Source organism: Phocoena phocoena, chromosome 10, assembly GCF_963924675.1.
Source record: "Phocoena phocoena chromosome 10, mPhoPho1.1, whole genome shotgun sequence".
Taxonomy (NCBI): domain Eukaryota; kingdom Metazoa; phylum Chordata; class Mammalia; order Artiodactyla; family Phocoenidae; genus Phocoena; species Phocoena phocoena.
In genome coordinates, this window is record NC_089228.1 from 57449753 (window position 1) to 57475890 (window position 26138).

The 26138-nt window shown below is 37.9% G+C and overlaps 1 protein-coding gene across 5 annotated transcripts in view; it reads left to right on the top strand.

Annotated features, from left to right (window-relative positions):
• The window catches only part of NEK10 (NIMA related kinase 10), a 282983-nt gene that overhangs the window by 209856 nt on the left and 46989 nt on the right, over positions 1 to 26138 (top strand). For 3 of the 5 annotated variants that reach the window (XM_065884790.1, XM_065884788.1, XM_065884791.1), the window contains one exon: positions 12856 to 12893. In XM_065884790.1, coding sequence (XP_065740862.1) covers positions 12856 to 12893 — 38 coding nt within the window. Of the gene's footprint in view, positions 1 to 12855; positions 12902 to 25868; positions 25897 to 26138 lie in introns of all 5 variants that reach the window. The other 2 variants (XM_065884787.1, XM_065884789.1) reach the window with 1 other exon arrangement.

A 26138-nucleotide genomic window follows, 5' to 3' on the forward strand; every position in this document is an offset into this window, starting at 1 on the left:
CTCTATATAGAGTATCATGTCATCTGCAAATAGTGACAGTTTTACCTCTTCCCTTCCAATTTGGACTTATTTGTTTCTTTTTCTTGATTTCAGACTGCTGTGGCTAGGACTTTCAATACTATGTTGAATAGAAGTGGTAAGAATGGGCATCCTTGTCTTTTTCCTGAATTTAGCAGGAAGGCTTTCAACTTTTCATTATTGAGTATTATGTTGGCTTTGGGTTTGTTGTAAGTGGCTTTTATTTTGTTGAGATGTGTTCCCTCTATACCCACTTTGGTGAGAGTTTTATCATGAATGGATATTGAATTTTGTCAAATTCTTTTTCTGCATCTATTGAGATGATCATGTGGTTTTTGTCTTTCCTTTTGTTAATGTGGCGTATCACATTGATTGATTTGTGTAAAGAACCATCCTTGGAATGAATTCAGCTTGATCACAGTGTATGATCCTTTTTATATATTGTTGGATTCAGTTTGCTAATATTCTGTTGAGGATTTTTACATCTGTATCCATCAAAGATATTGGCCTATAATTTCCTTTATTTTTGGTAGTGTCTTTGTCTGGCTTTGGTATCAAAGTTATGGTGGCTTCATAGAAAGAATTTGGGAGTCTTCAATCTTTTGGAAGAGTTTGAGAAGATAGGTATAATTTCTTCTTTGTATGTTTGGTAGAATTCCCCAGTGAAGCTATCCAGTCTGGACTTTGTTTTCAGAGTTTTGTTTCTATTACATATTCTATTTCACTTCTACGGATTGGTCTGTTCAAACTATCTATTCCTTCTTGACTCAATTTTGGCAAGCTGTATATTTCTAGAAACCTTTCCATTTCCTCTAGGTTGTCCAATATGTTGGCTTATAACTGTTCATAGTATTCTCTTATGATTTTCTGTATTTCTCTGATATCAGTTGTTATTTCTCCTCTTTTCTTTCTTATTTTGTTTATTTGGGTCTTCTCCCTTTTATTCTTGGTGAGCCTGGCTAGAGGTTTGTTGATTTTCCTTTTCTTTTCAAAAAACCAGATCTTGATCTTATTGATCTTTCCATTGTTTTTATTTTCTATTTTATTTACTTCCTATGTTTACTGCTGCCTTCTTCTGACTTTGGGTTTTGTTTGTTCTTCTTTTTCTAATTTTTGTAAGTGTAGGTTAGGTTGTTTATTTGAAATTTTTCTTGTTTTTTGAGGAAGGCCTGTATCACTGAGCACTTTCCTCTTAGCACTGCTTTTGCTGCATTCCATAGATTTTGTAAAGTTGTGTTTCATTGTCACTTGTCTCAAGATAGTTTCTGATTCATTCTATGATGGCATCATAGACCCATTATTTATTTGTTTGTTTGTTTATTTACTTATTCATTATTTTTGGCTGTATTGGCTCTTTTTTTATATATATACGTTTATTGGAGAATAATTGCTTTATAATGCTGAGTTAGTTACTGGTTTATAACAAACTGAATCAGCTATACATATACATAAATCCCCATATCTCTTCCCTCTTACATCTCTCTCCCTCCCACCCTCCCTATCCCAGCCCTCTATGTGGTCACAAGGCACCAAGTTGATCTCCCTGTGCTATGTGGCTGCTTCCCATTAAAGATCTATTCTACATTTGGTAGTGTATATATGTCCATGATACTCTCTCACTTTGTCCCAGCTTATCCTTCCCCCTCCCTGTGTCCGCAAGTCCATTCTCTAGTAGGTCTGCGTTTCTAATCCCGTCCTGCCCCTAGGTTCTTCATGACTTTTTTTTTCTGTTTAGATTCCATATACATGTGTTAGAATATGGTATTTGTTTTTCTCTTTCTAACTTACTTCACTCTGTATGACAGACTCTAGGTCCATCCACCTCAGTACAAATAACTAAATTTCGTTTCTTTTTATGGCTGGGTAATATTCCATTGTATATATGTGCCACATCTTCTTTATCCATTCATCTGTTGATGGACACTTAGGTTGCTTCCATGTCCTGGCTATTGTAAATAGAGCTGGAATGAACATTGTGGTACAAGGCACTTTTTGAATTATGGTTTTCTCAGGGTATATGCCCAGTAGTGGGATTGCTGGGTCATATGGTAGTTGTATTTTTAGTTTTTTAAGAAACCTCCGTACTATTCTGCATAGTGGCTGCATCAATTTACATTCCCACCAACAGTGCAAGAGTGTTCCCTTTTCTGCACACCTCTCCAGCATTTATTGTTTGTAGATTTTTTGATGATGGTCATTCTGACTGGTGTGAGATGATGTCTCACTGTAGTTTTGATTTGCATTTCTCGAATGATTAATGATGTTGAGCATTCTTTTATCTGTTTGTTGGCAATCTGTATATCTTCTTTGGAGAAATGTCTATTTAGGTCTTCTACCCATTTCTGGATTAGATTATTTTTTTAATATTCAGCTGTATGAGCAGCTCGTAAATTTTGGAGGTTAATCCTTTGTCAGTTGCTTCATTTGCAAATATTTTCTCCCATTCTGAGGGTTGTCTTTTCGTCTTGTTTATTGTTACCTTTGCTGTGCAAAAGCTTTTAAGTTTCATTAGGTCCCATTTGTTTATTTTTGTTTTTATTTCCATTTCTCTAGAAGGTGGGTCAAAAAGAACCTTGCTGTGATTTATGTCATACAGTGTTCTGCCTATATTTTGCTCTAAGAGTTTGATAGTGTCTGGCTTTACATTTAGGTCTTTAATCCATTTTGAGTTTATTTTTGTGTATGGTGTTAGGGAGTGTTCTAATTTCTTTCTTTACATGTAGCTGTCCAGTTTTCACAGCACCACTTATTGAAGAGGTTGTCTTTTCTCCATTGTATATTCTTGCCTCCTTTATCAAATATAAGGTGACCATATGTGCATGGGTTAAACTCTGACTTTCCATCCTGTTCCATTGGTCTATATTTCTATTTTTGTTCAAGTACCATACTGTCTTGATTACTGTAGCTTTGTAGTATAGTCTGAAGTCTGGGAGCCTGATTCCTCCAGCTCCATTTTTCATTCTCAAGATTGCTTTGGCTATTCAGGGTCTTTTCTGTTTCCATACAAATTGTGAAATTTTTTGTGCTACTTCTCTGAAACTTGCCAGTAGTAGTTTGATAGGGATCACACTGAATCTGTAGATTGCTTTGGGTAGTAGAGTCATCTTCACAATGTTGATTCTTCCAATCCAAGAACATGGTATATCTCTCCATCTATTTGTATCATCTTTAATTTCTTTCAACAGTGTCTTATAATTTTCTGCATACAGGTCTTTTGTCTCCTTAGGTAGGTTTATTCCTAGATATTTTATTCTTTTTGTTTCAATGATAAATGGGAGTGTTTTCTTAATTTCACTTTCAGATTTTTAATCAATAGTGTTTAGGAATGCTAGAGATTTCTGTGCATTAATTTTGTATCCTGCTACTTTACTGAATTCATTGATTAGCTCTAGTAGTTTTCTACTAACATCTTTAGGATTCTCTATGTATAGTATCATGGCATCTGCAAACAGTGACACATTTACTTCTTTTCTGATTTGGATTACCTTTATTTCTTTTTATTCTCCAATTGCTGTGGCTAAAATTTCCAAAACTATGTTGAATAAGGGTGGTGAGAGTGGGCAACCACTCTTGTTCCTGATCTTAGTGGATATAGTTTCAGTTATTCACCATTGAGGATGATGTTGGCTGTGTGTTTGTCATATATAGCCTTTATTATGTTCAGGAAAGTTCCCTCTATGCTGACTTTCTGCAGGGTTTTTATCATAAATGGGTGTTGAATTTTGCTGAAAGCTTTCTCTGCATCGATTGAGATGATCATATGGTTTTTCTCCTTCAATTTATTAATATGGTGTATCACATTGATTGATTTGCATATATTGAAGAATCCTTGCCTTCCTGAGATAAACCCCACTTGATCATAGTGTATGATCCTTTTAATGAGTTGTTGGATTCTGTTTGCTAGTATTTTGTTGAGGATTTTTGCACCTATGTTCATCAGTGATATTGGCCTGTAGTTTTCCTTCTTTGTGACGTCTTTGTCTGCTTTTGGTATCAGGGTGATGCTGGCCTCGTAGAATGAGTTTGGGAGTGTTCCTCCCTCTGCTATATTTTGAAAGAGTTTGAGGAAGATAGGTGTTAGCTCTTCTCTAAATGTTTGATAGAATTCGCCTGTGAAGCCATCTGATCTTGGGCTTTTGTTTGTTGGAAGGTTTTTAATCACAGTTTCAATTTCAGTGCTTGTGGTTGGTCTGTTCATATTTTCTATTTCTTCCTGATTTAGTCTTTGCACGTTGTGCATTTCTAAGAATTTGTCCATTTCTTCCAGGTTACTGGCATAGTGTTGCTTGCAGTAATCTCCCATTATCCTTTGTATTTCTGCAGTGTCAGTTGTTACTTCTCCTTTTTCATTTCTAATTCTGTTGATTTGAATCTTCTCCCCCTTCTTTTTGATGAGTGTCACTAAAGGTTTATCAATTTTGTTTATTGATCTTTGCTGTTGTTTCCTTCATTTCTTTTTCATTTATTTCTGATCTAATCTTTATGATTTCTTTCCTTCTGCTCCCCCTCGGTCTTTTTTTCTTCTTTCTCTAATTACTGTAGGTGTAAGTTTAGGTTGTTTGAGATGTTTCTTGTTTCTTGAGGTAGGATCGTATTGCTATAAACTTCTCTCTTAGAACTGCTTTTGCTGCATCCTATAGGTTTTGGGTTGTCGTATTTTCATTGCCATTTGTTTCTAGGTATTTTTGATTTCCTCTTTGATTTCTTCAGCTATCTCTTGGTTACTTAGTAGTGTACTGTTTAGCCTCTGTGTGTTTGTATTTTTTATAGTTTTTTCCCCTGTAATTGATATCTAGTCTCATTGCATTGTGGTCGGAAAACATGCTTGGTATGATTTCAATTTTCTTAACTTTACCAAGGCTTTGATTTGTGACCCAAGATATTATCTATCCTGCAGAGTGTTCCATGTGCACTTGAGAAGTGTATTCTGTTGTTTTTGGATGGAGTGTCCTGTAAATATCAATTAAGTCCATCTGGTCTAATGTGTCATTTAAAGCTTGTGTTTCCTTATTTATTTTCATTTTGGATGATCTGTCCATTGGTAAAAGTGGGGTGTTAAATTCCCCTACTATGATTATGTTACTGTCAATTTCCCCTCTTATGGCTGTTAGCATTTTTCTGGCTGTTAGCATTATTGAGGTGTTCTTATGTTGGGTGCATAAATATTTACAATTGTTATATCTTCTTCTTGGATTGATCCCTTGATCATTATGTACTGTCATTCTTTGTCTCTTGTAATACTCTTTATTTTAAAGTCTATTTTGTCTGATATGAGTATTGCTACTTCCCCTTTCTTTTGATTTCCATTTGCATGGAATATCTTTTTCCATCCCTTCACTTTCAGTCTGTATGTGTCCCTAGGTCTGAAGTGGGTCTCTCGTAGACAGCATATATACGGGTCTGGTTTCTATACCCATTCAGCCAGTCTTTGTCTTTTGGGCAGAGCATTAAATCCATTCACATTAAAGGTAATTTTCGATATGTATGTTCCTATTTAGCTGTGTTCAGTTTTTTTGTAGGTCTTTTCCCTCTGTTGTGTTTTCTGCCTAGAGAAGTTACTTTAACATTTGTTGTTATGCTGGTTTGGTGGTGCTGAATTCTCTCAACCTTTGCTTGTTTGTAAAGGTTTTAATTTCTCCATCGAATCTGAATGAGATCCTTGCTCGTGGAGTAATCTTGGTTGTAAGTTTTTCCCTCTAATCACTTTAAATATGTCCTGCCACCCCTTCTGGCTTGCAGAGTTTTTGCAAAGATCAGCTTTGATCTTTCTGCAAAGATCCTTCAGAGTTTTTGAAATATCAACTGTTAACCTTATGGGGATTCCCTTGTATGTTATTTGTTGCTTTTCCCTTGTGCTTTAAATATTTTTTCTTTGCATTTAATTGTTGATAATTTCATTAATATGTGTCTTGGTATGTTTCTCCTTGGATTTATCCTGTGCTTCCTGGACTTGATTGACTATTTCCTTTCCCATGTTAAGGAAGTTTTCGACTCTAATCTCTTCAAATATTTTCTCAGACACTTTCTTTTTCTCTTCTTCCTGTGGGACCCCTATAATCTGAATATTGGTCCATTTAATGTTTTCTCAGAGGTCTCTGAGACTGTCCTCAATTCTTTTCATTCTTTTTTCTTTATTCTGCTCTGCTGCAGTTATTTCCACTATTCTATCTTCCAGGTCACTTATCTGTTTCTCTGCCTCAGTTATTCTGCTATTGATTCCTTCTAGAGTGTTTTTAATTTCATTTATTGTGCTGTTCCTCATTGTTTCTTTGCTCTTTAGTTCTTCTAGGTCCTTGTTAAACGTTTCTTGTATTTTCTCCATTCTATTTCCAAGATTTTGAATCATCTTTACTATCATTACTCTGAATTCTTTTTCAGGTAGACTGCCTATTCCTTCTTCATTTTTTTGGTTTGGTGGCTTTTTACCTTGCTCCTTATCTGCTGCATATTTCTCTGTCTTCTCATTTTGTTTAACTTACTGTGTTTGGGGTTTCCTTTTCACAGGCTGCAGTTCGTAGCTCCCATTAATTTAGGTGTCTGCCCACAGTGGGTGAGGTTGGTTCAGTGGCTTGTGTAGGCTTCCTGGTGGAGGGGACTGGTGCCTGTGGGTGAGGCTGGATCTTGTCCTTCTGGTGGGAAGGGCCACATCTGGTAGTGTGTTTTGTGGTGTCTGTGAACTTAATATGACTTTAGGCTGCCTCTCTGCTGATTGGTGGGGTTGTGTTCCTGTCTTGCTCATTGTTTGGCATGGGGCATCCAGCACTGGAGATTGCTGGTCATTGGGTGGAGCTGGGTCTTTGTGTTGAGATCGAGATCTCTGGGAGAGCTCTCACCAAGTGATATTACATAGGTCTGGGAGGTCTCTGGTGGTCCAATGTCCCGGACTTGGCTGTCTCACCTTGGAGGCTCAGGCCCAACACCCAGCTGGAGCACCAAAACCCTGCCAGCCACATGGCTCAGAAGAAAAGGAAGAAAAAGAAAAACCTGAACAGTTAGAACCCCAAGCCAAATGGTAAAAGCAAAACTAAACAGACAAAATCACTCAAAGAAACATACACAAACACACACACTCATAAAAAGAAAACAATCAAACAACATCAAAAAACGAACAGACAGAACCCTAGGACAAATGGTAAAACAAACCAAAACAGAAAACATCACACAAAGAAACATACACACATACACTCAGAAGAAAAGAAAAAAGGAGAAAAAAAATAATAATAAAAAATATTTTTTAAAAAAGGAAGAGAACAACCAAACCACTAAACAAATCCACCAATGAGAGCAAGCACTAAAAACTAAACTAAGATAAAAAATCAGATGCATAATGCAAACCCCAAGTCTACAGTTGCTCCCAACGTCCACCACCTCAATTTTGGAAACATTTTCAATTTTGGAAACATTCATTGTCTATTCTGGTATTCCACAGATGCAGGGTTTATCAAGTTGATTGTGGGGATTTAATCCACTGCTCCTGAGGCTGCATGGAAAAATTTCCCTTTATCTTCTTTGTTCACACAGCTCCTGGGGTTCAGCTTTAGTTTTGACCCCACCTCTGCATTTAGGCCACCCTCAGACATCTGTTCCTGACAGGAGGGTGTTAAAGCAGTGGCTGATTAGGGTTCTCTTGCTCATTCAGGCCAGGGAGAGGGAGGGGTACTGTAGTCATAATTGGAATGCAGGGCAAGCCTGTGGTGGCAGAGGCCAGCATGACATTGCAACAGCCTGAGGCACGCCATGGGTTCTCCTAGGGAAATTGTCCCTGGATCATGGGGCCCTGGCAGTGACATGCTGCACAGGCTCTGGGGGTGTTGGGGCTGTGTGTAGTGACCTGCACTTGCACACAGGATTCTTGGTGGCAGCAGTGACAGCAGTAACGGTCAATACATGTCTCTGGGGTCCGAGCTGATAGCTACGGCTCATGCCCACCTCTGAAGTTCACTTATGCAGTGCTTTGTCATCTATGGGCACACAGAGTAGGAATCCCCTCACCTTGCGCGCCCCAAAACAATGGTCTCTTGCATCTCCAGCAGGTCCAGACTTTTTCCTGGACTCCCTCCAGGCTAGCTGTGGTGCACTAACCCCCTTCACGCTGTCTTCACGCAGCCAACCCCCGTCCTCTTCTTGGGGTCTGACTGCCAAAGACCGAACCTCAGCTCTCAGGCCCCACTCACCCTGGTGGGTGAGCAGACAAACATCTCAGGCTAATGAGTGCTGGTCGGCAGTGATCCTCTGTGTGGGAATCTCTCCACTTTGCTCTCTGCACCCCTGTTGCTGCACTCTCCTCTGTGGTGTGGCTCCAAATCTTCCCCACTGCCCACCCCTCATCCCCACCAGTTAATGGGCTTCCTAGTGTGTGGGAACGTTTTTTCTTTCACAGCTCCCTCTCAGAGGCACAGGTCCCATCCCTATTCTTTTGTCTCTGTTTTTTCTTTTCTCTTTTGCCCTACCCAGGTATGTGGGGATTTTCTTGCCTTTGGGGAAGTCTGAGGTCTTCTGCCAGCGTTCAGTAGGTGTTCTGTAGGAGTTGTTCCATGTGTACATGTATTTTTGATGTATTTGTGGGGAGGAAGGTGATCTCCATGTCTTATTCCTCTGCCATCTTGAAGGTCTTCTCATAGCAGAATTTCTTTGCCTCAATGTACTACATGTCTTTAAGAAACCCAAACATCTTTAGTTTCCCCTCATAAGAAGACAAAAGTAGATAAACTTAGACCTGTTTAGCAAGTAGTGTTCCAGTGTTTTATTTTATTTGAAATAACCTGGATGGTCAATAATTCCTATCATTTAATTTAATATAGCAAAACTAAATTTTCAAGTTGCCAAAATCAGGAGAGACTATTTTAGATAAACATTCCCAAAACGCAATTTTTTTAAGTTCAACTAAAGAAACCTCTTATCTCATGTACATTTAATTTATTTAAGATTTCATTATACCAAGTTCTTTTCCTTGCTGACAAATTTGACTCTCAGTATAATGAAAGTATTATTCTTAATACTGATGACTTTAAAGACATGTCTATATTAATTAAACAAACAAACAAGCTTGTTTTTGCTCATTAAGGATTAGTCCTAGATCACATGACCCTGAAATTTATTTTGGCCAGTTTTCTTTATATTTAGAAATATTTAACTTGTAAGCACTTACTTTTCTTTAGGCCAATTAAATACAGCTCATCTACAAGTTACTTTTTATATAAAGACAGATGGAACCAGAGATCTCCTAGCCCCATTTTAAACTTAGTTATGAACCAGATATTATAATATAAAACACATTGGTTTATAATGGTTGGAATAAGTTAAAAAAATTTTTTAAGTTCTCTTTCCCCTTCTCCCTCTCAGTCTCAGGAATTACAGGTGGTCTAGATAAGTGTTTCTGAGAGCCCTCATAGAACATTTACATCTCAAGGTGAGACTGATTTGGAGTGTCAAAGATCTATTTACCTGTCCCCAGGTAAATTTACCTGTCCCCAGCTCGAGTCTCAGATGACCCAGTTTGAGTTCTCGACAACTCAATGACAAGGACCCAAAGTTTCTGAGCTACTTGTGGGTCCTCAGATCTCCTGGGGAACCAAAACTGAATTTCCTGAGCTTAGCCTAGAACCGTATTTCTTAAGGGTTCTTGTCTCTGAGAGAGGCTCCCAGAGACCAATGGTGGGAAATGACAGGGAGGGATGAACCCGAAAAAGACATATACACAGATCCAAGCTTACTGATCAAGATGAGAGACAGATTAACACTAAAGACATGCTCTTGGCCTCCTGATTATATCCTGAAGGTGAGAGTGCTTCAGGGATTGTGACTATGGATGATTTACATGTTCCTGGTTGCATGGACGCATGCTTCAGGTCAGCAGGGAAACTAGAGCCAGTCTGCCCTGATCCATGACCAACTTATACTTTCATGGGACTCTCCAAGTGGTGAGCACCCTGATGGGTCTTCAGTGCTTGACCTGTGCCCACAATTGTGGCAGAGACTCACAAGAGCAGTTGGACAAACAAAACCACATAAAACCAAGATCCTTCCAAATTCACTGATGAAGACTTGAAACAAACCAATGACAGAAATTTAAACTAAAGGCACAAGAAACAAAGAGGTGATCTTCCTGTGCAGTGGCCTCCAGAGGACTTTGTCCAGCCCAACTCCTCACTCACTTAGCCTTCTGCTAGGATGGAGTTTGTCCAGATCCTCACTCACCTGGCATTTCTGGCCAGGTAAAGCCAGTGACCCTGTGTTGGGCATCCCCAGGACACTACCCTGATCCATGACAGGCATCCCAATCAAGGATATTTAGGAGGGTTTGTCTTTCCAGATGAGTGCTCCCAGATCAGATGCTTGGCTGTTTTCAGATCTCAGACTTATTCCAGTAGGGCTCGTTGACTCAGAGGTCAAGGGCAAGGGCTAAATCACCCTGTTCTTTTGGCTGGCCACCTGTTGGCCTTGAGTCAGAGAGCCCTCTGGCTGGATTTGTTATCAAATTGGTCACCTGGAGCCACACCAGTGTCCTAGTTCAGGCCGAGGCCCCTAGCCCCCCAAGACCCCAGGGAGGTTCTTTTCGGCTCAGATTCGCACAGCCAATAACAAAACCAGTGCTGAGACTGGAACAGCACAAGCTTTATTCAATGGCCAAAGAATGGCACAAATCAACTTCTTTGTCTCACAATCCCTTAGACTCTTCGAGCAACATGGGGGTGTCTCACAGTCCCTCAGACTCTGACCTGACCTCTAAGACTGGAGAAGAGAGGAATGTCTTGCAATCCCTTGGACTCTCAGAGCCAACCTGGCCAGACCAGATTAACTGTGCAGTTCTTAAGTCATTTCTTCTCCCCCGTTGAGATGGGGACAGAACCCTGAAGCTGATTTGTGGGATAAACACCTCTCACCTCTCCAAAGGGACTCTCCAGATCAAGAAGTCCAGAGCAGCTTCTGAGCCCATTCACCAAGTTGAGGTGCATAGACCTGAAAAATCAGGCACCAAGAGGGATTCCCCTATGCCCTTCCCCTTAGATCCCCCAGCAACATAGACAAATTCGCCCGGGTGAACTGCTGCAGCCCACTGCGTTGCCTCTTGGGAGCTGGAGCAACACAAAGGGGTTAGGTGAGAGGTACCACCAGAGTCATCAAAATTTGTCACCTGCGAACTGTGTTCTCCTTTTAGTGGGTGTCAAGTCAAAAGACACAACCAAGACAAAGATCAGGAGAAGGAAGTATTTATTACTTGCAGCAAGTAAGGAGAACACTGGGGATCTTTCCCAAAGCCGTGTCTCCTCAATGTTTAAGATAGTGGGGTTCATGAAGTATTGTGCAGCTGTGTGGCATGTCTGTAAGCCTCAGTCATAATGTTTATGAAGACAGTGACTAACATCTTCTACAGAAGCGTCTGGAATGCAATGTCACGTACGGGGGCCACTGGCGACATGTGACTCGAGCTGTTGAAGCGTAGCTAGTTTGACTGAGGAACTGAATTTTAAATTTCATTTAAATATTAATGTGTAGTTTGCATTGTATTTCTGTTGGACAGTGCTGGACTTGTCCAGAAGGCTAAGGGGCAGGGCTATGCACTTGCCCTTCCTGATGTATAGCCTTCATGCAAGGATATGAGTTGCTCCTCAGCCCAGTGCTGAAGCTTCTGCCACACGCATATGGGCACTGCTGAGATTATGCCCCTCTTTGAAAATTTGAGAGAAGGGGGCATCCCTTTTCTTTATTTAAACGTGCCACCTTATTCCAGGTGTTGGGAGAATGTATTACCTATGCAAAGCTGGCGAGTTTCATTTAATTTTCAAGGCTCTGGAAATATGGGCTGGGAATGAGACACAAAAAATAAATAGAATCAAGAGAGGGCTGGTTTGGTAGGGGATTAGAAGGATGGGAATGGATAGGGAAGGAACTCACAGTTGGATGCACAGATTTTGGTATTATTATAGTAATCGAGTGGTGGGTAGATGAGTGCCAAATTTGTTATGCTTCATAACTTAGGTATGTGTTTCATGTATGTATCAAAACTTCTGTGATTAAAATGAAAGGGTTGGGGTAAGAAAATTATCAATTATGTTTATTTGTATTTGAGTCCCTATGTTCATTCCAACTCAATATACACACATGTGCCATATGTGAACATGTTTGATGTACTTTTGTTGCATTGTATTAAATTTAAGTATGGTTCTTATCAGTTGTCAGGGCACAGATGTTTCTTATTTCATTTAAAAAACTATTAAGAAATTGACTTTAGATTACACTAGAAAAAACAAGGTTGAAGGTTATTTATGGCTGTCCTTAGTAGGGTCTAATGACCCTTCCACTAGGTGGAAGCCATGGAGACCAACTTGCAAAATGTTCAGGAAATCCAGAATTTTAGGGTAGGGCAAACAAGTAATGTTAATAACACTGAGAACTTAAGGAAAAATATAGTCCTCTTAAATGCAAAAATCATCTCATTTCATAGGAAGAGTTATAGTTTCTTCTTTAAGACAGCAGGAATAAAGCATGGAAAATACTACATAAAAATTTTTTTATGGTTTTTCTTTTTAATACAAAATAAGTATTTTGATTTTAAAAGTAACAAAATCATTCAAGGTACTGTACTAAGATTTAGGCTCGTAATTATTCTTAGAGCTTATAAACAACTGTGATAGGACAAGGTTCTTCCATTTGGTCATAGAATGTCAGTTCTGCTCTGGGTTCACATATGTCTATTTTCTCTCTTTATTAAACTCTTGAGGGCGTCTTGAGGAAAAATAAACCTATATTTTCCTATGTAAACCATAGCGGGGTATAAGCTTTCAGTAAATGTTAGTCAAATCCAAGTTGAATAACTCCTTCTAATTCTGTTTTCAGAGACTTCACAGGTGGAATAGGATCAAGACCAAGGCCAGGTAATTTAGTGTTGGCAGCAATAACATCATACACGCCTCCCTGAAATTCAGTGCAATTCATATTACAGTTTCATATATTTCCCCCTTTTATTTCTTCAGCTTTGCTGCCTCTTTACCTGCTTCTGAAAGTGCCACCCCTCATGCTCAGGGCCCAGGTTAAGGAGCTAGAGGCCGAGTTAGTGATGGGGTGACAGTCCCATAGCCTTCCCGCTGTGATAACTCTAGTACAGTAACTAGTAACTTTAGTACAGTAACTTCAGTACAGTAACTTTAGTTACTTTAGTACAGTAGCTTTAGTTAACTTTAGTTACAGGTAACTTTAGTACAGTCAGGTACTAAAGGTAACTTTAGTACAGTCAGCCAGAGAATCTTGTTTTATTTGTCCATCATTATTAGCTTGGCATGTTAACAGTATCAAAATGCTTTCTGTATTCACTTATTTGATGAAATATATAGGCTGTTTTACTAAAATTTGTATTTTTGCTTGGTAGGAATGTTAGCCAGTTGAATTTTGATGCTTACAGTGCATAACTACTAACAAAAAATAGTAACCTTGTTTTACATACATATTTCTGTAAGCTCTACACCTATATGATATGAGTAAGCATATCTTTTATTCTATCTCCGTTACTCTGACACAGATAACTTTAGTTATTTGTATTTGATTAAAGCAGTGTTATATCACATTGTTTCTCTAATAATGTAAAAATTATGGATTCTTAAAACATAAAAGTTTATAGTAATTGTTTGAGAAAAAGAGTGTATTCCTTAATATTTCTAATTTCTATTAAAGAGGGCCAAAGTTCAACAGTAATAGTAAAGTTTTTAACTAAACCTGGACAATTCAGGAAAAAAACTTAGTGACTGTGCTTTTAACATATGTGTATGACTCGAGTATAAAGTTCTATTTTACTTCTTTGGTTAATTTGGAATTATTGCTTAATGTTATTTTCACTTTGACTTCCTTAATTCACATTCTTTTGTAGAGTTAATAGGTGTAGTGAACAAAGGAGATGTGAACTGATTTACTGTAATATTAGTCCATGTCTCCACATTTATTAAATTTGCTTTGGAAGAGTTATTGACAGTTTGGGGCCAATCTGTCATGATCAGCATAGATGCAAAAAACAGATAGCTTTGTTATTAACATATCTAAAGCTGTCATGTTGACCATGCTCTACTCCTGCTATTTTGGCATAAGGTAAGTTCATAACATAATCATGAAATTAAAATGATTGTCATTGATTGATTTTATAATAGTGATAGCAGAATACATACATATGTAAGCAATTTGCAGTTCAGTTGTGATTCATAATAAGAATTATTTTTCCTAAAGGGTATGCTGAGTTAGCTAGTTTAAGACTTGACTTTATGTCAGCAAAATTGATCAGATCTCTGGATATTTAAACAAACTATTTAGCACAGTTAACATGTAATATATTATATTTCTTAGACCTACAGTTTGTTATACCATCTACTTTTTTAAAATTTACTGATTCATATATTTTAAATTTAAAACAGAATGTACTATAGCATTTTAAGTGTTGTCAGTGAATGCTAAAGTTTACCTATAAAGGAGTGATTAGTTTCAACTAATCTTGTAGAACACAGTAATGCATATGAGGAAATTTGAGTTACTACTTACAAGTTATTCCACTTTCGAGTAAAACAAAAAAATTTTTTCTTAATCTTAATGCAAAATGGTTTTTCTGCATATTATAAAAGTCATACTTTTTAAAATGTTGCAGGTAAACTTGGACTATTGGTTGCTTTATCAAATCACAAACAACTGGTACCAGCCCCATCCACTTAGATCACCTTCTCTGCAAATCAGTATTCTTTCCATTATGTATAACCAATAGCTATAGTCCTGTATTGCCTAAGTGCTCTGGAAAAAAATTGTCAGAGATGAGAGAATTTTGTCAAAACCTGGGTATGCTCCCAGGACTATATATATCTAGTATGTGAACATCATTTTCCATGTGCTATGGCAGAACAAAGGGTGAGAACTATTATTTTAGAGTGCTAAGTGGCTGTATTAGAATATGATCTTGCCTATATTGTACTCTTAAAATGTGAACTTCTAGGTTCATATTGTGGTCATACAGCAGTATTTGATGTACCTCCAAACTCCTATAAAACAAATAACCATGAAGCTGTTTCAAGTTAACACTATTAAAAATCCTCTTGTTCTGTCTTTTAATACTAACTAGATTGTATAAATTATTTGATAAGATATTCTTTAGGTTAAATAACAGACTAGTTCTCTGACAGCAGAGTTGAAAATTTAGGAATTTCTATACTGAATGGATGAAAATATTAACAGTAATTAACATGGAATCAATGAATGAATAAACACTTTTTACACATATTTATTTTAGCTCTATTTCCCTAACCTTTGTCACTTATAGATTACCATGGCACAAATTTGGCTGTATCTGAGTACTATCTATATTACTATTTTCCAAATATCGATTTCTTTAATTTGATTTACTTTCTCAACTTAAAGTTATCTAAAGGGAAGTTTATATTTTTGTTACAAATGGGAAACCAGAATAGCGTCACTTGCCATAATAGGTGACAATTATAAAAAATAAATGCAAATCTAAGCAAAACAACATTATTAAATTCTAGTAGGTACTGTTATCTGCTTATCCTGAGGTCTGTTTTCTTTGTTATAAAGGAACATTAGCTCATATCTCAAAGATGGTGATGACATACTTGTTCCATACTGAAACTTAACCCTTGATATAATCAGTAGAAAGAAAAGAAAACTGGAAAACGAATACCTTTTATACCTGATCTACTTACTATGTAACGTTATGCTGTTTAAGTGCCTCTAGCTGCAGGAAACTCAGTTATGTCCAAAAGTTCTCTGGATGAATAATTTTTTAAATTGAAGTATAGTTGGTTTACAATATTATATTAGCTTCAGGTGTACAACATTGATTCTCTATTTTCATAGATTATACTCCACTTAAAGTTATAAAATATTGGCTCTATTTCCTGTGCTGTACATTACATCCTTGTATCTTATTTATTTTATATGTAATAGTTTGTACCTCTTAAACCCCTTCCCCTAATTTGCACCTCCCCCTCTCCCCGCTGGTAACCACTAGTTTATTCTCTGTATCTATAAGTCTATTTCTGTTTTTTTCTATTCATTTGTATGCTTTATTTGTTAGATTCCACATGTAAGTGAAAATACACTGTATTTGTCCTTCTCTGTATGACTTATTTCATTAAGCATAATATTCTCTAGGTCCATCCACATTGCTGAAAATGTCAGAATTTCATTCATTTTTATGGCTGAGTAATATGCCATTGTATATATACACCACATCTTCTTTATCCATTCATCTGTTAGTGGGCAGTTGAGTTGCTTTCACATCTTGGCAATTGTAAATAATGCTATAATGAACATTGGGGTGCATACATCTTTTTGAATCAGTGTTTTTGTTTTCTTCAGATATATAATCAGAAGTGGGATTGCTGGATCATATGGTAGTTCTATTTTTAATTTTTTGTGGAAACTCCATGCTGTTTCCCATAGTGGCTGAACCAATTTACACTCCCACCACCAGTGTGCTAGGGTATTTATGTGCTGTCTTTTTGATGATAGCCATTCTGACAGTTGTGAGATGATCTCTCATGGTGGTTTTGATTTGCATTTCCCTGATTCGCAAGGTTGAGCATATTTTCATGTGCCTGTTGGCCAGCTGTGTGTCTTCTATGGAGAAATGTCTATTCAGGTGCTCTGTCCACTTTTAATTTTTTTATATTGAATTGTATGTGCTCTTTATTTATTTTGGATAGTCACCCCTTACCAGACATATCATTTGCAAATATCTTCTCCCATTCAGTAGTCTGTCTTTTCCTTTTGTCTATAGTTTGATTCACTGTGCAAAAGCTTTTAACTTTCATTAGGTCTGATTTGTTTATTTTTGCATTTGTTTGCCTTGTCTGAATAGACATATTTTAAAAATATTGCTAAGACCTATGTCAAAGAGTGTACTGCCTATGTTTTCTTCTAGTTTTATGGTTTCTAGTCTTACATTTAAGTCTTTAATCTCCATTTTGAGTTTATTTTTGTATATGTTGTGAGGAAATGTTCTAATCTCATTGTTTTACATGTAGCTATCCAGTTTTCCCAGCATCGTTTGTTGAAGAGATTGTCTTTTCCCCATTGTATGTTCTTGCCTCCTTTGTCATAGATTAGGTGACCACATGTGTGTGGGTTTATTTCTGGGCTCTCTACTCAGCTATGTGTCTGTTTTTGTGCCAGTACCATACTGTTTCTGACTACTGTAGCTTTGTAGTATAGTCTGAAGTCAGGGAGCATGATACCTTCAGCTTCGTTCTTTTTTCTCAATATTGTTTTTGCTCTTCAGGATCTTTTGTGGTTCTATATATTTTAAAATTATTTGTTCTAGTTCCATGAAAAATGTCATTGGTATTTGATAGGTATTGCATTAAATCTATACATTGCATTGGGTAGTATGGACATTTTAACAATATTATTTCTTTCAATCCATGAGTGCAGGATACTTTTCCATTTTTTTGTACCATCTTCAGTTTCTTTCATCAATGTCTTCTAGCTTTTTGATATTGGTCTTTCAATTTCTTGGTTAAATTTATTCCAAGATATTTTATTCTTTTTGTTGTGATTATAAATGAGGTTGTTTTCTTAATTTCTCTTTATGATAGTTCATTGTTATTGTACAGAAAGCAACAGATTTCTGTATATTAATTTTGTGTCAGTTCTTTAAAAATAATTTATTGGTTCTGTTGTCTATAGAGTCAAATTAATCAAACAATTGGATATTTTGAATTGGAAAAATGTCTAGGGTCTTTTATATATATAACAGAAATAGTCCTTCCCTGTTGAGATAGGGGAAATGATGTTGTATATTTGTGAAAATTAAATCATACCAAAACATATGATGAGAAACTTATTCTTTGTCAAGTTAATAGGGTACATTTTAATGTTATGGATGCTATTTGTGTAGGTCAAATGTAAATTTTTGGGAGTGTCAGTCAAACCCAAATTTAAAATGCAAATGTAATGTCAACCAGGACTATGGCCAACTTTGACTGGATTAACACTGATGTTTCTCCCTCCTTTGCTGGGTTTTTCATTTTTCAGCAGCTAACACCCAGGCACTGAACTAATACATGGGAATTATTATGCTCTGCATTTTGAATAGAAATTTTCTCTTCATGATTTACAGGCTCTTAATTATCATACTAGATGACTGAGAATCTTTTTCTTTTTTTTCTTTTGTTTGCGGTACGCGGGCCTCTCACTGCTGTGGCCTCTCCCGTTGCGGAGCAACAGGCTCCAGACGCGCAGGCTCAGCGGCCATGGCTCACGGACCCAGCCGCTCCGCGGCATGTGGGATCTTCCCGGACCGGGGCACGAACCCATGTCCCCTGCATCGGCAGGCAGACTCTCAACCACTGCGCCACCAGGGAAGCCCTCTATTTTTATACATCTATGTAAAGTAGTCAAAGTTTCATCCAAATATTCCAGAGAGCACAGCTATATTCTAGTTGTCCTTATTATGAGCAACTTTCAGTAGCTTGCTTTCAAGTTAGTTAACATAGAATACTTAATACTAGATATCACAATTGCCAAGGTGATTTTTTGTAAACGCCTTCTCTAATTTTATTATATAGCAATTCTTTTAGCATATGAAATGTGCTTACCAGACTTTAATCAAAACTCTTATAATACTAGTCTACACTATGCAATTTGACATATAATTATATATTTTTCTATATTGTTTTTTGGGATTTGGGTATGTTAGTTATATTTTGCAACCATATTATAAGCATCTTTAGTAAAGTTTGCATATATCTTGAGTATTTCCTCTGAGATCAGGCCCCTGAAAACTACTTATTTTGTAACTGATGCAGACCTACCACTGTTTAAACCCTTGTTTATTCTTGCTATTGAAAGCAACTGAATAAGTAATCTTGTGATTACTTAAAGACTAGGGGGAAAATGATATTTTAATGTTAGACTTCAGATTGGGGAAGAGGTGGGAGATAACACATTTTCTCTATCAGTGATGAATTGTGTCCTAGTTCCTCATGCCAGGCAGGCACTGGGGGAGTGTGGACCAGTTGTAGATTTTTACATACTCTTTGGAGGACAATGTCTTTTCAAAAAGGTACTCAATCTCACAAAAGTTATTGATGGTCCCAATCCAAGCCCAAGTGCAGACTGCAAATTAGCTGTTAACGCAGCCCACAACCCTGCCCCGGGGGTTTCTGCACTGGGAAAAGGCTAAATGAAAGGAGGAGAAGAAAGCTACACCACCCTCTGGTAGGAGTAAAGGGAGGTCTATGTGGCTTGATGATTGTAGCTTAGTGTACAAATAATTGAGTCAATATAGAAAAGCAGGGCTTTCAAATTCCAAATTGCCATTATTAATGATTACTGAGATTCAAAAAGTGGTTTCAGGACTTCCTTGGTGCTGCAGTGGTTAAGAATCCACCTGCCAATGCAGGGGACATGGGTTCAAACCCTAGTCCAGGAATATCCCACATGCTGCGGAGCAAGTAAGCCCATTGACCACAACTACTGAGCCTTGCTCTAGACCCTGTGAGCCACAACTATTGAGTCTGTGCTCTAGAGCCCACGAGGCACAACTACTGAGCCTGTGTGCTGCAACTACTGAAGGCTGTGTGCTTAGAGCCCATGCTCCACAACAAAAGAAGCCACTGCAGTGAGAAGCCCACCCACTGCAACAAAGAGTAGCCCCCGTTCGCCACAACCAGAGAAAGCCCGTGCGCAGCAGCTAAGACCCAACACAGCCAAAAATAATAATTATTATTTATTTATTATTTTTAAAAAGTTTCAGAGTGCTTACAACTACCCTTTGAATTGTTGTCATACAGTAATTTGAGTATTGCAGATGGTGACTGGTGAGCGAATAGTAATGAGAAACAGGCAAGAGGCCTCTTCTGGCTGGACCACCTTCCTGCCCTCCAATACAGCTGAGATCTCATTCATTGTTAATTGACATTCCTCACTGTGGATTCCATAGATTATTTGGGATGTTTTAGATGACATGTTAATTAAAATTTATTTATTTATGAGTTTCTTATTTATCTATAAGAAGCTACTTATTGTTTCTTACCACATTGGAGTCAAAAAGCACAATTCTTTTTTTTAAATTTATTTATTTTTTATTTAGTTTTGGCTGTGTTGGGTCTTTGTTGCTGTGCATGGGCTGTCTCTAATTGCGGCAAGCGGGAGCTACTCTTCATTGCAGCGCGCAGGCTTCTCATTGTGGTGGCTTCTCTTGCTGTGGAACACAGGCTCTAGGCACGTGGGCTTCAGTAGTTGTGACATGTGGGCTCAGTAGTTGTGGCTCACGGGCTCTAGAGCACAGGCTCAGTAGCTGTGGTACAAGGGCTTAGTTGCTCCGCGGCATGTGGGATCTTCCCAGACCAGGGCTCGAACCTGTGTCCCCCACATTGGCAGGCAGATTCTCAACCACCATGCCATGAGGGAAGCCAAAAAGCACAATTCTTAAAGTTATTTTTTAACAATAATCCTAGTTTTATTTAAATTCCCTTAATGATGGAACCAGATGGAGGACAGAAGAGCCTGTTCAAGAGCATTTGGAGACAGGAATTTTTATAGTTGTATAAGTATATTTTTATAGTTGTGGAAGTATATATAGTATATATATATAGTAAAATAAGTATATATATAGTAAAGAAAAGCTGAAGCAACATTGCTAAATTAAGCATAAGATTGGCAAATTTTCTGTGGGGCAATAAAGGCATATCATTTTTGTGATTAACGTCTTGATTGGCCTATAAAGTCATACCAACATGTCAATTCCTATAGGTTAACCACTAACTCTACAGAACTGTAACTGCCTTCACCTTTATTGGTGTGGATTAAGAGTATTAGATTAGAATCAAGTAAAGCTATTAGAAAATGTCGTAACATGATATCAGAGAATCAAGCAATGATCATTTTGTCTGTTTTCCATGATTGAGATAAATTTTTCTTGTCCAGGTAATTGAATGAGAAGAGGGTTCCTATATTTTCTTTCTGTTCCTTTTAGTTTGATTGGTTAGCTTTTGCATACATAGTGCTGAACACAGTGTATTTTCACAGCACAATATTTTCTTCTTGAGAATTCTGAGCTTCAATAGAGTTGACTTTCAGAAAAAAAAAGGTTCCCTCTAGTAGGAATAAAGGGAGCCAATATGACTTGGTTAGTGATTGTAGCATAGTATAAGAACAACTAAGTCAATGGATAAGGGCCAAGCTATATGGAATAGGCCAAATGCATGTTATTTTTAGGCCACAAATTCAGGGGAGAAAAAGTCTAACTTTCTATATTTTCCCAAAACTGAACTTAATTTTTATATTAAGCCCCTATTCCACATCTCAGAAAACATAATCAATTAGCCTAAAGGCAAATTTCAATGTGTTGGTGATTTCTTTATCATATCAGGCTTAAAGTCAGACAAACAGAATTGCACTTCTCTTTCTTCTTCTTCTTCCATGAGTGGTATTTTTGTTCCAAGGATTCAGTTGGCATCATTGTACTGAGGCTTTGAGACTGCCTGTGCTGGTATCTGCTCTGAGTACTGAGTGGGGGTCACCCTTCCACGTTGCTGTTCTGAGAAGTGGGCACAGCCCTCCCTGACTTCCAGCTCCCAGTACACGTTCCCATTTCTGTCTGTGTCCCCTTGACATGAAGGCAGGACTTCTGTGGGGCAAGCTCCTTGCTCTGTCAGCTCACCTTCTCAGGGGTCTGGGAAGGTTAGCCTACTCTTCCACACTCTCTGAGTTTGGAGACTTGGGGGCTGAGCCTCTGACACCCCAGGAAGCTGTCTCTCCTGCCCCATTCCATCCCAGGTCATAAGGTGCAGGGAACATCTGCATGGCTAGGACCTCTCAGAGCTCGCTGTGGGAACTGCGCCCCCAGCCTTTCAACTCTTGAATCCCCAAACGTAGAGACTTCTATCAAACATCTCTGCCCTCCTCACTGCCCCCACCGAAGACTTTGCCCAAGTGAGCTGGAATTTGAATCTCTTCTGAGACCTTCTTTCCTTCTCGTATGTCTTCATCCTTCCTCCTCAAAGAAGCTTTATCTTATCCAGGAGGGGCAGGAAGAAGAGTTTGTTCAGCTACAGGTCCTGTGAATCTCTCTGCCTTCTGCTTAGACTAATGCTTTTAAAGTCCAGGAACATATGCTCTCTGTTCCCTGGCTCCTCTCTACCTCCCCATCTTGGGGCAGTGCTTGCCTCACTCTGCTTCTTGACAGCAGGAGGTTCATGAGGTCAAAAGTAAGTGTGGGAAATAATACAACAGTGAATTCTTCACACAGCATCTTGCCATGTGTATTATGTAGTCATTTTAAGGGGATTAGCAACTTTAAATATTTTGAAAAAATATATATTTTGAGATTTATATATTTTGAGATTATATATTTTGAAAAAAATACATAGAGAATTTGGAATAGGATGAAACTCCAATCCTCACACACACACAAATTAAGCCTGAACAAGATGTGAGATGCATTATGTAAAGGTGATTCAGCCAGCATTCAAGAGTGAAGGACCTCAAAGCGGCCTTGCTTCTTTGGAATTTAAACAGCTTGTTTCTGAAGCTGGAATGAAAGGGACTGGAAGGAACCTGGTCACCCAGGGTGAAAGGTGCTGAGGCTTTATTGCAGCTTCCTGTCATCTTGTCAGAAGTTCTACCAGAGGCTGGACTGTGGGGGAACTAGACCCAGAACCTTGAGTCTCTTCCTAATAATTTCTACCTGATTGTGGAACCATCTATTATTGGTCTGTGTTGGGAAAGATTCCATGCCCACACCTCCTGGTCATCATCTTCTCTCTCACTTCCCTCTCTCCCACGGAGGGAGTCATTTAACAACTCAGGTCCAAGCTTAGGCCTCTCCTCGGCTCCTGCTCCCCACAGACAGTCACCATGTGCTGCTCCATGCCGGGCCTGACTTAGGCCCTAGGCCTCTTCTCATGAGATCACCTTTCCTGAAATCACCATCTGCTGTGGTGCCTGGCTCCCTCTGCAGATGTACCCAGTACTATACCTTTTCATGGTACTGCACACAGGGAAAACTGAACACTCTGCCGTTCTCCAGATGTGGCACTCACTTAGCTGACTCCTGTCCTTTGCTGAAACTGTTTTTCTACTCAGAAGCTGCCACTCAAATATACCCTCCCTAACACCAAATCCATGTCCTGTGCCTACTGAAAGCCTATTCATTCTTCATGGTCTTCTCAGATGAAATGTTTGCATCAGTTCTCTGTCCTTCAACCATGGCCCTCTAAATGGACCTCCCATGAACCCCTTGTGAATGCAACGTTCTTTGTCTAATTTTGCTGCCTTCTATGCTGCTGGGCACAGAGGTTCATTGCTGAGAATTTGCAGATTTAAGCTACAATTCAGTTACTTTATTTCCTTTTCACAAAAGTAGAGGAAAGAGACCAGAGCAAATCTGTTCACTGTACTTAAATTTAAAAGGTTGTCTTTCAACAGGGCAGTTGGTCCCATATGGAGAAGCCATGTATGTTTTAGCCCCCTTTATAAAAGGAAACTATTTTTTTTACTTTTTCAGGGAGCTCCTGCTCAACACTTTCTCTTCTCCAGTTGTTCAAAAATTCCTGATTCTTAGCAGAAAGAATTCAGAAAAATAGTAGGTTGATACTATATCATGTTCAATTGGGGGAACATGAGTAATCCATCTTTTATTCAATTTATAGTAATTAACAGTTTCAGAGTTTGTGTTGTGAATTGTGGTTTCAATAGACTGGATATATGATGTAAATCAAGTCTCAAAGAACGAGTAATGGCAACTAACTTGGCTATTGTAATGTGCCATGAGATAATAAAGCAGATATAGTACACTGCACAGGCTACAAAGACATAATGCTTCCAGTTTATTACTTGTACATGCTTTCCAAAAATATTTGATCCATTAAATGTTCAAAGGTATAGTCAGAACATGTTAAAAGTAGCAACTCCTTTTAAGAAAAAAGTAGTATTTCAGGTGTGGGAAGGAGCATCTATATTATGTTATATTGTCCATAATTTCATGGTCTCCCAGTGACAAGTTAGGAGACTAAGTCAGTGTAGAGTTTAGGGCCCACCTTGTTGCATGTCCCAGTTCTTCAGTTTTGGTTAGACAATCTCGTTAATTTCAGTCATCTATAAAATGGGGATAGAAACAACTACCATTCAGAATAGTTGTGAGGATCACATGAGACTAAATGTGTAAAACTCTTGCCAACACCTCCTCCAGGTCCTCCTACCCACCACCACAGAGCGGAAATGTAGCTGTTTAATGTCATGCTAACCACACAGTAAGCTAGCAAATATAAATTTTTTTACACCCTAAGTAAATTGCTTCTTATAATGAATTTTGTAGTTTCCTTCTAAGTTTTAAAACACTAATTAAGTTCACTATTTTAATAAAAACCATAAACTGAATATAAAGTATTCCAATGTAAACTTTGATTTTATTTAAATTTTAATGAGACCAAATGCTTTCTATACTATATATGCCTGACGTTGAAATATGATCAGCTTCTATGATGTCTTTTTCTTTTTTTTGCCATGCTCCCCAACTTGCAGGATCTTAGTTTTCCAACCAAGGATCCAACCCAGGCCCTTGGCAGTGAGAGCGTAGATTCCTAACCACTTGTCCACCCTTTAAATTGAAAAGAAGTAACAAATTAGGTGAAAATACTTTTAACATGTAAAATACAATAAAAGGATTAGTAGTCAGACAATGTAAAGAGCACTTACAAATCAATAAGAAAAAAAAGCTTGGGACACAAACAGAAAATCACCAAAGAAGTACAATAACCTCGTCAGCATTCAGATAAACAAAAAATAAAACAAAATCAGCTTGGCAAAATTGAAAAGTTTGATTATAGTGTTGATCACGATATAGAAAAATGGATTCTCTTCTGATCAGAGTGCAAATTGATTCAGCCACTTTAAAATGTATTTGTTAAAATAGGAAATATGTGTATCAAGGGGCCCAGCTATTTATTTTCTCCTTATTTACCCTAAATACCCCTTGTACTATGCACAGTGAGGCACGCACATATATACCCACTGCAGCATCATTTATAATCATGAGAAATTGAAAAAAAAACTAAGTTCCCATCAAGACGGAAGTGACTAAGAAACTATAATGCATGCAGGACATGTAATACTGTTCAATAGTGGTCATAAAGAATAAGCTATAACTGGGTGTGTTGATAAAAAAGAATCTCCATGGCAGGCTGAGAATAAACATTGTAAAACAGTCTTATAATGTGTCACCATTTATTTAAAAAGAGGGAAATAAAGCATGAGATAATACTATAGATTTTCTACAATAGTAGCTTTCAAAGTCTTTTTGGAAGTAAGTCTTTTTGGAAATGACACTTAGTAAGACATACATTTTATATCTCGACTGGGTGGATCCTTACTACATGCAATGCACTTTGAAATTTTTATATCCTATTCTATTTCATTTCATGCCATTCCATTCCATTTTTCAAAATGCTGGTCATGACTCATTAAACAGATTTAGGACTCAACCATAGTTTGAAAAATATTGTTCTGAAGATACACACTGAAGTACGTAAATAGAAAAGTAACTGGAAGGCAACACACCAAGCTGATATCAGAGGTTTCTTCTGGGGAGGTGGCTGATGGGTGGTGGTTCCAGGGACCCTCGAAGTCTCTTCTGTGATACTTAGGTTGTTTTACATTTCTTTGCTTGCTTTACCATGGGCATGTGTAATTACACATTTTAGGATTTATTTTTTAGCGAGTAAGCAGCCAAAACTATTTTCAAAACTCAAGGACTTACCTTATGGTCAAAGGTCTTAAGGAAAATAATTTTAAGCAATTTTGTATATTGAGTAATTCAGAAGGCACACATTCTAGCTAACTGTCTCTGTTTTTATATCTAGCCACAGATGAATACATTCTTGTGGCAAGGTAGACATCCCACTCAAAATGTCATCACAAATCTAAGAACTCTCTGCCATGCTGTGAGATTTTAACTTATTACCTATGAATGAAAGTCCATATACCAAAAACATAAAGTAATCAACATAAGTGTGATCAAAAGCCATCCAGTTTCAGAAAATACAATGTTAGTCTTCCAATAGCAACATCAACTTGGCCACATTAGTTTTGGATATCAGTCTAGACAAACAAATAATTACATTTTAAGAATT